The sequence below is a fragment of the Sparus aurata genome, chromosome 11, assembly GCF_900880675.1.
Source record: "Sparus aurata chromosome 11, fSpaAur1.1, whole genome shotgun sequence".
Taxonomy (NCBI): domain Eukaryota; kingdom Metazoa; phylum Chordata; class Actinopteri; order Spariformes; family Sparidae; genus Sparus; species Sparus aurata.
In genome coordinates, this window is record NC_044197.1 from 346,209 (window position 1) to 361,492 (window position 15,284).

The window sequence follows — 15,284 nt, forward strand, 5'->3', positions numbered from 1 at the left end:
ACCTGCTGGAGCTCACCTGTCTGTCATCACTGTTACCTGGACAGGTTCGCAACAGGAACTGAGGGGGCGGGGCTTAGAGATCAATCAGCTCGTCAGTCATATCACATTGCTGACTGAATGGATGAAATCTGCAGGTTTAGGATGCAGTGATGTCATGTGATGATGTGATGATGTGATGATGTCGATGGCGTCTGTGATGTCACAAAAATACAAAATCTGCTGTTTTTGCTGAGTCGAGCCATCGGCTCACGTTTATTTTCTTTTATAAAACCAAAAGAAGCTAAAAAGACTCCGACAGACAGAATCTGCAGCAGGAGGAACTTACAAAACCAAATAAATATGACATTAATTCAGTGTTTCTATCAGTGGAGGCTCATGTTACACAGGTCAGGACTGCCGGGCTTATGCTAGTGCTAATGCTAAAGCTAATGCTAATCAGAGGCTGGACACACGAGGAGTACAAAAGTAAAAAGGCTTCAAGAAAATAGAAAAAGTAAAGTTTTATAAAACAGAGGAGATGAGAAACAGGAAATGATGTCATGTTGTTAGAGGCGGGGCTGAGGCAGTGGGTGAAGTTTAGTTCCTGTAGTTTTTGTCCTGAAAGTCTCCGTCTGTGTGTTTTCAGATGATTATATTCAGAGCAGCGCCCCCTGCAGCATCACATGACGCAGCATCACATGACACTGCAGCACTTACACGGATACTTCTCCTTCTTCATCTCCACCGCTCCTCCCTTCACCTCCTCTGCCTCACCCGCTGTCTCCCCGTTACTCGCCACCACCCCCGCCTCCGCAGGTTTGGTGGAGGGGGGCGGCACAGTAGAGACAGAGGGAGGCGGAGCTACTGGCTCCTCCTTCGCTTCGCCAGGTGAAGATTTCCCATCGTCGATGAGAACCAGCTCGGCCTTCACCGTCCCCTGCAGCCCGAGCACCTTCCTCGTCTCGTCCTCATCCTCCACACTCTGGTATCCCATGAACACCATGGTGACGGGCTTCTCTGCGCTCGCCTCCTCCATGTCTGCCTCACCGGCCATCTTGGCCTCCAGTCCTGTGATCTCCACAGCGACCGGAGGCTGTTTAGGACCTGCCTCCTCCTCCTGGACCTCTGCTGTCGGAAGAGAGGTCACCGTGGCGACAGTCTGTGACATCATCGAGGCCTCGTCAGCTTTGTGGATGAGCTCCTCAACCTCGTCGAGGCTGAGCAGCTGTACGCCATCTTCACCGTTCATCTCATGGACAACTGAGTGACAGAGACAGACACACCTGGCTGTCACACACCTGATGGACCAGTAGAAACACATTATTCTGAATGATGTCACAGTCTACCAGAGCACACCTGTACATAACTGAGGAGGAGGAGCAAGAGGATGAGGAGGTGGAGGAGGAGAAAGGGGAAAAGGAGGAGGACAAGGAAGAGGAGGAGGAAAAGGAAGAGGAGGAGGAAGAGGAGCAGCTAGTCAGGTTTTACTTCAGAGTTGATGTGTGGATGTTTAATGCGACGGTGTCGTGAACATCTGGTTCTTCAGGACTTAAACTCTCTCTTCTCTCTAAAAGCAGCTCATGTTTCATTTTAATTTGTTGACATCATCACCTTTCTGCTCATCCTCGTACACTTTGACCCCTTGGTGAGAGAGATCAACAGGAAGTCTGGTGTTAGTGGAAAGAACCCGTGTCTCCCCCGTCACTCTATCCCGCTCTACTTTAATCTCCACAGAGTACATCGCTGGAGGACAGAGGAGTTCACGCAGGGTCAACACACACACACACACACACACACACACACGGACACACACACACACGCACACACAGTTGTTAGAGACAGACAGGAGGTTAAACGTCACTCTTGAACCTGAACTCTTCCTGTCACCTGTCTGCATGCTGTGACCTCTGACCTCTGGTGAGCTGCTCTCTGTTCAGCTCACACTCACACTAATCGATCACCATTATCAATGAGGCAGCCATGTTTGTTTGGCTCTCAGTCTCTTTTCTATTGAGTGTGTGTCACAGGTGAGTGTGTGTCACAGAGTGTGACTTATGACCTGGATGTGATGAAACATCAGTTACAGACAGACAGACAGTCGTGTGTTGTCCTCTGTTTACACCACACAGGAAACAGTCATCAGGTAGACAGGAAGTGATTTTGTCTTTTGTCCAGCAGGCAGACATTTTGGCTCAGCAGATTCCTATAGCTGCTGTGAGCCGGCCAATCAGAGCTCTCCACTGACTTCAGAGACTCACCTCTCTTCATCTCGTCCGTCGCCTCTCTCGCTTTGTTCATTCGAGGGGTTTTATGACCTTTGACCTCTGCAAAGGCTCATGGGAACAGAGACACAGCAAAGACTGAAGCTCTGAGTGTGAGGTCATCACAACACTTTACTCATTCAGACTCACTGTAATCTGATTACAATAACCTCATGATAATGCGATTAAAGTAATCTGACTACTGTAGTGTGACCAATATAACAGGATTACTTTACCCTGGTTACTATGACCACTATGACTACTCCACCTCCACTCTGCAAAGCATGACTCCCTCCCACCCCCTCAAAAAAATAGGTCGAGGTGACATGTTGTGCTTCGGACTAAAAAGCGTCTATTAAAAGGCCCTGAATGTGAATGTAAATGTAATGTAATTTCTAAATGTCTATGATACAAGCTTTAATCTGATTACTGTAATCTGATTACAGGTAGAACAGAGTAGTCTCACCTTGAACTATCTGAGGTGAAACTGCAGGTCTATCCTGCTGACGGCTGCTGTGACCTTTGACCTGTACAGCTGATCACAGAGACACAGTGAGAGAGCTGACAGCAATAAAAGCAACAACAGCAAACAGCAACAATAGCAAACAGAAACAGCAACAACAACAGCAAAAACAACAACAGCAAAAGCAACAACAGCAAAAACAACAACAGCAAAAGCAACAACAGCAAGAACAACAACAGCAAAAACAACAACAGCAAGAACAACAACAACAGCAAAAACAACAGCAAAAGCAACAACAACAACAACAGCAAAAACAACAGCAAATAGCAACAACAGCAAATTCAACAACAACAGCAAAAACAGCAACAACAACAACAACAGCAAAAGCAACAACAGCAAAAACAACAACAGCAAAAGCAACAACAGCAAAAGCAACAACAACAGCAAACAGCAAAAACAGCAAACAGCAAAAACAACAACAGCAAAAGCAACAACAACAGCAAACAGCAAAAACAACAACAGCAAAAGCAACAACAGCAAGAACAACAGCAAAAACAACAACAGCAAAAGCAATAACAGCAACAAAAACAACAGCAAAAGCTACAACAAAAACAACAGCAAAAACAACAGCAACAACAGCAAGAACAATAACAGCAAAAACAGCAAAAGCAAGAACAACAACAGCAAAAACAACAACAGCAAAAACAACAACAGCAAGAACAACAACAACAGCAAAAACAACAACAGCAAGAACAACAACAACAGCAAAAACAACAGCAAAAGCAACAACAACAACAACAACAGCAAAAACAACAGCAAATAGCAACAACAGCAAATTCAACAACAACAGCAAAAACAGCAACAACAACAACAACAACAGCAAAAGCAACAACAGCAAAAACAACAACAGCAAAAGCAATAACAGCAAAAGCAAAAACAACAACAACAAAGGCAACAACAGCAAAAACAACAACAGCAAAAGCAACAACAGCAAAAGCAACAACAGCAAAAACAGCAAACAGCAAAAACAACAACAGCAAAAGCAACAACAACAGCAAACAGCAAAAACAACAACAGCAAAAGCAACAACAGCAAGAACAACAGCAAACAGCAAAAACAACAACAGCAAAAGCAACAACAACAGCAAACAGCAAAAACAACAACAGCAAAAGCAACAACAGCAAGAACAACAGCAAAAACAACAACAGCAAAAGCAATAACAGCAACAAAAACAACAGCAAAAGCTACAACAAAAACAACAGCAAAAACAACAACAGCAAAAGCAACAACAGCAAAAGCAACAACAGCAAATACAGCAAACAGCAAAAACAACAACAGCAAAAGCAACAACAACAGCAAACAGCAAAAACAACAACAGCAAAAGCAACAACAGCAAGAACAACAGCAAACAGCAAAAACAACAACAGCAAAAGCAACAACAACAGCAAACAGCAAAAACAACAACAGCAAAAGCAACAACAGCAAAAACAACAACAGCAAAAGCAATAACAGCAACAAAAACAACAGCAAAAGCTACAACAAAAACAACAACAGCAAAAACAACAGCAACAACAGCAAGAACAATAACAGCAAAACAGCAAAAGCAAGAACAACAACAGCAAAAACAACAACAGCAAATTCAACAACAACAACAGCAAAAACAGCAACAACAACGACAGCAAAAACAACAACAGCAGCAACAACAACAACAACAGCAAAAACAACAACAGCAGCTAAAAAAACAACAGCCGCAAAAACAACAACAGCAAAAAAAACAACAGCAAAAACAAAAACAGCAAAAGCAACAACAGCAAAAACAACAACAACAACAACAACAGCAAAAACAACAACAACAACAACAGCAAATTCAACAACAACAAAAACAGCAACAACAACAACGACAGCAAAAACAACAACAACAGCAAAAACCACAACAACAGCAAAAACAACAACAACAACAACAACAGCAGCTAAAAAAACAACAGCCGCAAAAACAACAACAACAGCAAAAACAACAACAGGAGCAAAAACAACAACAGCAGCAAAAACAACAAAAACAACAAAAACAACGTACCTTCAACTGGTCCAGATGACACCTGCTGGCACAAAGAAACAGACAGGAAGTTCAACAAAATAAACTACAATCAGTCAACCTGAAGTCCTGATGGTGCCATCTACAGGCTGTTTTGATCATTACAGCCACAACATGCAACAAGCAACATCATGACTGTAATCTGACTACTGTAATGTGTGTGTGTGTGTGTGTGCGTGTGTGTACTCACAGTAGTGTGTGTTCCAGTCTCACACACACCTCCAGTTTCCAGACTGACCAGCTCCTGCTCCAACCTGCAGCACACAGACAGGATGCTTACCACGATGATGTCATCACTCACTGAATCACATCAACATGTGTGTTCACATGTCATCCACTCCTCCAGACACCTGGATTACACCAGATTGTCTCAGACCTGTCGATCGTCTCCTCCAGGGTCCTGGTTTTGGCCTCATCCTGCTCCAGCTGTCTCTTCACCTCATCCTGTTCTGGTCCAGCGGTGGGAGCTCCGTCCAGCAGCCAGCGCTCTCTTAGTGCCTTCGACTGGAGGCAGAATCAGAAATCCTTTAATGTCTCGCAGACGGGGAAATTTGTTTGTCGCAACAGCAGAAAATTACAAGACAAAGCAATAGCAAAATAGACAAAATAATTAAAAAGGAAAGAAAAATAGAATCGATGTATATACATATTTACATGAATAGTGCAAAAAAATGAGCAACACATTTTTATATACAGATTTTAAATATACATAATAAATATGGGTGTTGGAATGAGTTTGTACAGGCTTATTGCACAGTGCAGAGTACAGGGTGAGGTCTACATGGAGCAGTGCTGGTTGTACAGTCTGACAGCAGCAGGAAGGAGCTGTGATACCTCTCCTTCACACACTGAGGGTGTATCAGTCTGTTGCTGAAGGAGCTGCCCAGTGCTGTGACAGTGACCTGCAGGGGGCGGGACTCCTGCACCAGCAGCGATGACAGCTTGTCCATCATCCTGCTCTCTCCCACCACCTGCACTGAGTCAAGAGGGCATCCCAGGGTGGAGCTGGCCTTCTTGATAAGTTTATCAAGTCTCCTCATGTCTGCTGCCGAGATGCTGCTGCTCCAGCAGACTACTCCATAGAAAATGGCTGATGCCACCACAGAGTCATAGAAAGAGGTCAGGAGGTATTAAAACAATCAGTGACATGGTTCAATAATTATACAGTCTGAGGGTGACAATATTTATTGTAATTAAATGTTTTTATTGTGATGAGATCTGATGGAAACAGGCTCATTCATGAACGTTTCACAAGAATCCTGCAAATGTTCATTTCAACCAAACCAGAATCAGGACGTAATCGTTCAGGCTGCAGTTGACTGTGTAGGTTATAAACTGTTAATAAGAGTTATTAGCCCTTTTTAGAAAGAAAAGGCGGCACATTTGCTCCAAGGTAAGGACGGTAATGTGCCGCCTTGTCTTTCTAAAAGGGATGCGTAATATTCCTCCTTTACCAAAAGCCGCCACTGAGGTAGGCGTAAACGTGTGATGTGACGTAAAGCACGAAGTTGGGCTGTGAACAGTGACAACGAATTTGTCTTCAATATAAGAGCTTTACATTGCACCCCATTGGAGTTTAGCACTGGCAACCGTTCCTAGCTTGCCGCTACAACAATAAGCTAACACATCCAAACAGCTCCAGAGACCGAGGAGACGCTGCATCTCCTGGATCTCAGCCAGTTGTTCATCTTAATGTCCGCGGACGAAGTGATGGACTAACTGCTGTGATCAGCTATTTCACATCATTTTCTATTCTGTCATATCTCAACGATTTTAATATTGTTGTTGTTTCATCTGTTCTTACCTGCCCAGGGACTACAGGCGGAAACTAGCAAAACTGCTATAACCTGGCTCAATACATTTTTTCTTGTTTTACAAGATTAATGTTCTTTTGTGCATTGTCCCTGTTTTAAATAAATAAACTCCTCCTCCTCCTCCTGGTTTTAAAACTCCCCGGCTGTGGGTCGCACAACAGTGCAGGTCATTGACACCTCCGCCCACCTCACGCAGGGGCACATTGACGCCTCGGTTTTAGATAGCAGGCGAGGCAGAAATAAGTGTACCCTCCGAGGCGGCAAATTGGCGGACCAAAACAGACCCCCAATATACTGGCCTCTGTCTAAATCTGCGGACCAAGCCGCCAAAAGGACGGCCAAGTTGGCGGCTTGCTGCCCAGAATAAAAACAGCTACTGTCAGAGCAGCGATCCATTAACAATTACTGACTTTTCATTTTCATTTCAACTGTGTCTTAATTTGGGTTTAATTCACAGATTGTGTATCATTTATCTTCCATAACTGTGGTCTAATGGTGAAAGAGGACCGACTCTGAGCGTTCATGCAGTCCAGATTCTCTGTGGTTCTGCAGCATCACTTCATCAATGACTCCAGATCAGATGATATGTGAAGCTGCTCGCCTGAATGTATCATGTGATCAGATGTAAGCAGCTGTGGAAAAAATACTCAGAGTTATTTTGAATGCTACAGTGTTGCAGTCACAGCGTTTGTTGTTGTTCCTGCGTTAAACTGGGCTGATCTGAGATCAGCTGCAGATATTTTTACTCTGCAGCTGCTCTAAGTCTGCAGCCTCACAGCTCAGAGTCACTACACCTCTGGATCTGCACTGTAACAGTCACCTGACGGCCCAGAAGGACGAAGGCCAGCTCACTGCAACAAGTAAACAGACAGCAGGAGGCTGAGAGGAAGCTGCTGCGTCACACCGGGCGACTCAGCTCATCTCATCAATGTGCTTTAATATCTTTAATATTTCACAGTTCTAATCAATATATGAGGGTTCAATAAGGATGTCTGTCTGTGTGTCTGTCTCACCTTCAGGTGCTGCAGTGCTCTCCTGTCGTCCTCCAGTTGACGTTTCTTGTTCTCAATCTCAGTCTGCCACTTCCTCTTCTCCTGAGGCATGATATGAAATGGGGTCAGAGAGCAGAAACTGGGTGTATTACAGTGTGTACTGCAGTGTGTATTACAGTGTGTATTACAGTGTGTACTAAAGTGTGTATTACAGTGTGTATTACAGTGTGTACTGCAGTGTGTATTACAGTGTGTACTGCAGTGTGTATTACAGTGTGTATTACAGTGTGTACTGCAGTGTGTATACAGTGTGTATTACAGTGTGTACTAAAGTGTGTATTACAGTGTGTATTACAGTGTGTACTGCAGTGTGTATTACAGTGTGTACTGCAGTGTGTATTACAGTGTGTATTACAGTGTGTACTGCAGTGTGTATTACAGTGTGTATTACAGTGTGTATTACAGTGTGTATTACAGTGTGTACTGCAGTGTGTATTACAGTGTGTATTACAGTGTGTATTACAGTGTGTACTGCAGTGTGTACTAAAGTGAGTATTGCAGTGTGTACTGCAGTGTGTATTACAGTGTGTACTGCAGTGTGTATTACAGTGTGTATTACAGTGTGTATTACAGTGTGTATTACAGTGTGTATTACAGTATGTATTACAGTGTGTACTGCAGTGTGTATTACAGTGTGTATTACAGTGTGTATTGCAGTGTGTATTACAGTGTGTATTACAGTGTGTATTACAGTGTGTACTAAAGTGTGTACTGCAGTGTGTATTGCAGTGTGTATTACAGTGTGTACTGCAGTGTGTATTACAGTGTGTACTAAAGTGTGTACTGCAGTGTGTATTACAGTGTGTACTAAAGTGTGTACTGCAGTGTGTATTACAGTGTGTACTAAAGTGTGTACTGCAGTGTGTATTGCAGTGTGTATTACAGTGTGTATTACAGTGTGTATTACAGTGTGTACTAAAGTGTGTACTGCAGTGTGTATTGCAGTGTGTATTACAGTGTGTACTGCAGTGTGTATTACAGTGTGTACTAAAGTGTGTACTGCAGTGTGTATTACAGTGTGTACTAAAGTGTGTACTGCAGTGTGTATTACAGTGTGTACTAAAGTGTGTACTGCAGTGTGTATTACAGTGTGTACTAAAGTGTGTACTGCAGTGTGTATTACAGTGTGTATTACAGTGTGTTTTAAAGTGTGTATTGCAGTGTGTATTGCAGTGTGTATTACAGTGTGTATTACCGTGTGTACTGCAGTGTGTATTACAGTGTGTATTACAGTGTGTATTACCGTGTGTACTGCAGTGTGTATTACAGTGTGTATTACAGTGTGTATTACAGTGTGTATTACCGTGTGTACTGCAGTGTGTATTACAGTGTGTATTACAGTGTGTTTTAAAGTGTGTATTGCAGTGTGTACTGCAGTGTGTATTACAGTGTGTATTACAGTGTGTATTACAGTGTGTACTAAAGTGTGTACTGCAGTGTGTATTACAGTGTGTACTAAAGTGTGTACTGCAGTGTGTATTACAGTGTGTATTACAGTGTGTATTACAGTGTGTACTGCAGTGTGTATTACAGTGTGTATTACAGTGTGTATTACAGTGTGTACTAAAGTGTGTACTGCAGTGTGTATTACAGTGTGTATTACAGTGTGTTTTAAAGTGTGTATTGCAGTGTGTATTGCAGTGTGTATTACAGTGTGTATTACAGTGTGTACTGCAGTGTGTATTACAGTGTGTTTTAAAGTGTGTATTGCAGTGTGTATTACAGTGTGTATTACAGTGTGTACTGCAGTGTGTATTACAGTGTGTATTACAGTGTGTACTGCAGTGTGTATTACAGTGTGTATTACAGTGTGTTTTAAAGTGTGTATTGCAGTGTGTATTGCAGTGTGTATTACAGTGTGTTTTAAAGTGTGTATTGCAGTGTGTATTGCAGTATTCTGACAGGTCAGCAGTACTTAATTCAAACATATTTTACAGTTTAAAAGCACACAGTACACAGAGGAACATACTGCAGTTACTGCTGATGTCTGACACACTGCAGCATGAAATAGCTACGCAGGAAGTGGATATGTGTGTGTGTGTGTGTGTGTGTGTGTGTGTGGATCAATAAGTGCATTAGTGAACAGAGCTTAGATCAGCTGACAGGCTGTAGGGTGTGTCTGTGTGAGGTTTCAAATATCTGCTGCTGTCAGAGGTTATAGATCTCACACACACACACACGCAGGGGCGGTTCTAGGGGGGGCCAACAGGGGCCAGTGCCCCCGTAACACCGAGTCTGGACCCCCCTGTGGCCCCCCGACAAGGAGTCTGCATCAATAATACAATGACAAATTTCTTGCAATGACTTTGTTTTGATGGGAAAGGCAGAAATAAAGTGTCTCAGCAGTTTACTACCCAATCAAAATTGCTGAAATTGTAAACACTGTTTTGTCTGAATGAGGGATTTCTCTTTTTTTCAGGGTTGTATGTGCCCCCTAACAAAAAAGCTGGCCCCAACCTGGCCCCCCTGTAAAAACTAGTCTAGAACCGCCACTGCACACACGTGATCATATGTGTGTTTAATAATATGTGTGTGTGTGGTGTGTTCACTGATGGTGTGTAAACTGGACTCACTGAGAGGAGCTGCAGTCGATCCTGCTGACAGAGAGCTTCACTGACCCTGAGACACAAACACAGACACGCGCACACATGCGTACACACACACACACACACAGATTAGAACATGTTTATAACATTGTATATCTAACAAAACCACGTTTTCAGCCTTTAAGGGCACAGTACACAATTTTTTAGCTCCGTCACCACAGCAGAGACTCGTCCCGCTCTGATACCAGGGGGCGGGGTGGCTTCACCCATGGGGTCAGTGGTATGGGCGGGGCCACAGAATGCCAATCGATAATTCATTTATCTGAACAGGAAGTACCAGATAATAGAAACACACTAAATAAAATATGAAGCGGTGACTGGAGCACTTCCTGAATATCATTGGATCAGAACTCAGATTTCTCTCTGACACGAGCAGCAAACAAACACTGCACTTCCTTCAGCAACCACTCGTTGCTCCACAAACAGGATGGATGTTTGGACCCAGACGTGTTCTGGGTGTTCTGGGTCTCACAGAGCATTCTGTTCATCTGCAGCCTGGCTGTCACATGACAGTTAGCTGAGGTATCTGGACTGGAACACATTTGGGGCATTTAATTCAACTCAGTTTAAATTTAACCTGTTCCAGCAACCAATTAGAAGTAGGCAGGTACCGCCCTAGGGACTTTAAGAGGGATCCCACGTGTAGAGAATCGGGGGTGGCATTTGGCAGATCTCCTAAGATCGAGGGTTCGATAGGACTTCTGATAGAGCAGAGGACGATGCCGTTTGGCATTACCTTTACCATAGATTTGAGAACTCCAGAGGGCTGCCGCACTCTGTCCGGATGCTGGCTTGAAGAACTGTTTCAATAGAGATTGCTCTATCATTCCACCCAGCCTTGCCTCCGCAGAATTCTTTTATCATCAAACTACACGCCGACACCTTTGAGGAAGAGAGCCCAGAAACTACATAGCCATTAGCTGTTAGCTCGTTCTAACTGAACCTCCTTTGTTTAACATGGTGCAGTCAGCTGACTGATGATGATGAAGGAGATTCATGTGAACAGACTCTGGTGTCGTTGAACAGTTTCCGTCTTCACTCTGCTCTTCAGACTCACTTAAAGTTCTGTACATTTGAGGTGTGAACTGTGTCAGGATGGTTCTGAGCTCTCTGCTAATGTGCTGGTTAAAGTCTGACCCTGTCAGCCTCTGTCAGTCCAGGATCTCCACCTGCAGGTCTGACACCATGATGTGAGACCGTCAAGAACACCCCCTGTGTGCGAGAAACATCCGTCAGGATGAACATTAACACAGTTTCAGTCTGGTCTGTGAGGCGTTCACAGTCTCTGCTGCTCTACTAAACTGGGAACCAGTTGAGGTGTGCTGAGCTCAGCAATGTTCAACTGGTTTTGTTTTACTGAAGCTGAACTCAAAGGATCCGTTTCCACGGAGACCGGACTTGACAACAGACTATCTGAGCTGCAGAGAGAGAACACTATGTACTGGGTCCACTGGAGACCAGTTCAGACTGCAGAGCAGCAGGACTGGACACACAGGACGCTCGCTCAGCTGCAAAACTACAAACAAAAACTACAAACAAACACTGCAAACAATAAACAACAAAGAAAACATCTCTTCCTCTTCCTCCATCACCTGTGGTTCCCCCACCCACTTCCTTACCTGCAGCTCGTCCCTAATTGGTCTCTCATTGTCCAGTTCAGTGTGACTGTGTCTCTAATTGGCTGTTGAGTTTGGACTCACTTCCTGTTTCTGACTTCAGCAAACTGTACCTGAGCGTGTCTGATGGTCTTTGTGTTCTTGGTATTCTGTCCATTCCCCGACACAGATCAGCAGCGACCAGACCAGACCAGTCCAGTCCAGTCCAGTCCAGTCCAGTCCAGTCCAGACCAGACCAGTCCAGACCAGACCAGTATGTGTGTCAGTACATATTTAGAAGAAGCTTCAGATCCCCTGCTGGAAAAACCAACATAGTGACCAGTCACTAGCAAGACCAGCATATGTTGTGTTTTGGTGCTGGTCTATGCTGGGTTTTCCAGCAGGGTCAGCTGATTCTGGTCGATCAATAATTGATGAAAGAAACCAGGTTGATTATAAGAAGTGAGGCATGATGGGTAATGAGACCGATTAATAATCCAAAGTGAGTCAGCAGTTTGTCTCTGGTTTATCTTTGACTTTTAATATGAAAAGCTGAAGCTGAGTCACAGAGGACAGACAGACCAGGACAGGTGAGCACAGACAGGTGAGCACAGACAGATGAGCACAGACAGGTGAGCACAGACAGGTGAGCACAGACAGGTGAGCACAGACAGGTGAGCACACAGTATGTTTACATGCACAGTTTAGTCAGATTACAGCCAGAGTCCGACTCTGCTACTCAGTCAGACAACTGCAATTATCCGAGTATACATGCTGGTGAGAAAACCGGATTATTGTCCTGTCAGCATGTCATACCCGGTACGCTAGGTGGCGCTGTACCCATTTCAACTAGTGGTAACAGAAACACCTCCGGCTGACCTCTTTACGTCACCAGCAACAACAAACTGCCTCGGCATTCCAGAAAGATGGCGTACGAAGAGCGAGACGAAGCTCCATCTTTGTACACTTCATATATGGTGTACATGATAATTACACAAACTAGATGCACAATGGAGCTCTTTCTCTCTTTCTGGCGGTGATTTCAGAGGAAAGACGCCGCCGTCCTTCTACTTCCGGCTCACAGTCCCGGGGAAAAAATCGCGCGCCTGCGCAGAACGCAAAGTCCGATCTGATGGAACGTATACATGCAGGAGTAATGAGACTATCAATCAATAATCTGGGTGCTTTAATTCGACTATGAGAAATCCGATCCGGTCAGATTTTAGTCAGACTGAGGTGTATACATGCATCTTAGAAATCCAATCATAGTCGGACTAACACAGTAATTCGGTTTTCTTGAGTGTCATGTAAACACACTGACAGACAGGTGAGCACAGACAGACCAGGACAGACAAGAACAGACGGATGAAGATCAGATTAAACCAGGATCTGTTAGGACTTCCTGAACGGATCGATCAATCACTGATTGGAAATCAATATTAACCACTGACAGAGTGGATGATGATTTTGGAGACTTTATTGATTAATTAAAAATAAAGAATGTTTGGGACAAACAGGAGCTGTAGATTTTCCTCTCAGAGCAACTTCCTGTTGTGTCTTTCACATTAAAGACACAAAAGCTGTTATTATTGATAAAAGATGTAAAATGATTCCTTGTGTTCAGCCTCACTGAACTCTTCTGTGTCCTTGTCATGAATCCGCCCTGAGGCTCCGCCCCCTGAGGCCCCCCCCCCCCCCCCCGCTGCAGCACACACTGCACACCAGAAGTCAGCCTCACTCACCTTCAAAATAAAACTACAGCTGTTCAGACGGGAGCGAGCTGTACATACGTCATATTGAGTCTTTGAATATTCAATGAAAAAAGTTTGGCTTGACACACAAACAGTTTCAGAAAACAGAGCAGACATCAAGGATTTATAATTACTATAATCATCATCATCATTAGTCTTTCATCATTGTGATTCCACCCGTCTCTTCTTCAGCAGAATATCTGAGTTCTGTTCCGCGTCAAACACATGAAATGCTTCAGTCTCACTAAACTTCCTCACAGGCGTTTGAACCTGAAGCGCTCTGAGGAACTAATCTGTTGATTTGATTGATTTATTGAACAGGACAGAGCTCATTGATTAACATAAAATACAAGTCAATGTTTTTTTTCATCTGATGTGAGACACATTGTGTGAACACAACAGGAAGTCTGTCCTCTGAGTTAACTCAGCAGAATAATGTGGATTACATCAAATACTTATGAGAACAGACATCAGAATCTAAAAACAAGTAATCATCTAAACTTTGTTTTTTATGACGTTAAAATCATGTGAAGTGATTTTAAATCACAGGAAATTTATTTTGAGTTCATCTTCTTTAATTTTGACCCTGTGGTTGAATCTTCATGTTCGGTTTGTCTCTTTATACTTAAACTAATAATAACTAAAGTGCTGACGTAACGATGATCACTCTGAGCTGCAGTTTAAAGTTGATCATGATTAATATTCATATGAGCGGGTCCATGCTTTTACTTTTTGTGACCGGAAGTCACCGTGTCCTATCGTGTCCAACTTGAGCTATTGATCATGAATCAGGTCCTTCATGAGTAAAACTGATCGATATGTAATGATCAGAGCTCGTGCGGCTCGTTGACGAGTGTTCAGCTGTGTCTGGTCTGCTTCCGCACAGGAAAGTAGAGCAGAGAGAGCGCGCGTCACTCGGCCCGGTCCAAACTGAGTGGACCTGTGATGTCGGCCGCAGTGACTCGCACTCTTCACCGCTCCTCTTAATTCTGCAGATTTTTGAACGGAGTTTGGTGCGCAGCTTCTCCTCCCGCTGTTTCCCGGCAACAAAGATCCTGACTCAGCGGTCTGATGCCGCACGATGACGACACACGAGACAGCGCGCGCTCACGGTCAACTTCAACTGTCCTTCATCAACAAACAGAGAATGTAACAGGAGAAGAAGAAGAACAGAGGCACGTGAATGAAGAGAAGAAGAAGAAATCATAGTGTACTCACTCCATGATGATCAGTCCGCTGCAGCCACGAGCATCAGACTGAGACCCAGAGGAGGGAGGAGGGCCCCGCCCACCGGGGGGGGGGGGGGGGGGGGGGGGGGGGGGGGGGGGGGGGGGGGGGGGGAGAGAGGAGGAGGAGGGCCCCGCCCACCAGGGGGGAGGGAGAGAGGGAGGGGGGGATGGAGAGAGGGAAGGGGAGAGAGAGAAGGAGGAGGGCCCCGCCCACCGGGGGGGGGGCGGGGGAGAGAGAGAGGAGGAGGAGGGCCCCGCCCACCGGGGGGGGGAGAGGGGGAGAGGAGAGAGGGAGGGGGGGAGAGAGGAGAGAGAGGAGGAGGAGGGCCCCGCCCACCAGGGGGGGAGAGAGAGAGGGAGGGGGAGAGAGAGGGAGGGGGTCCCCGCCCACCGGGGGGGAAGAGAGGGGAGGGGGGGAGAGAGAGAAGGAGGAGGGGCCCCG

General features: G+C 44.8%; 1 protein-coding gene across 6 annotated transcripts; it reads right to left on the reverse strand.

Annotated features, from left to right (window-relative positions):
* Positions 1 to 220: 220 nt before the first annotated feature.
* On the reverse strand, positions 221 to 14,898 carry palm1a (paralemmin 1a). Of its 6 annotated transcripts, none has more exons than XM_030434300.1 (10): positions 14,832 to 14,898; positions 10,235 to 10,280; positions 7,623 to 7,703; positions 5,172 to 5,299; positions 4,986 to 5,049; positions 4,778 to 4,799; positions 2,707 to 2,775; positions 2,238 to 2,303; positions 1,591 to 1,722; positions 221 to 1,239 (listed from the first exon to the last, which is right to left on the reverse strand). In XM_030434300.1, the coding sequence occupies exons 1-10, from the start codon at positions 14,834 to 14,836 to the stop codon at positions 674 to 676; spliced, it is 1,179 nt and encodes a 392-aa protein (XP_030290160.1). In that variant the 5' UTR covers positions 14,837 to 14,898; the 3' UTR covers positions 221 to 673. The 6 variants fall into 6 exon arrangements, with proteins under 6 accessions (XP_030290160.1, XP_030290159.1, XP_030290162.1 ...); XM_030434299.1 differs by having other exon boundaries at positions 2,238 to 2,312; XM_030434302.1 differs by lacking the exon at positions 2,238 to 2,303.
* Between the last annotated feature and the right edge of the window lie 386 nt (positions 14,899 to 15,284).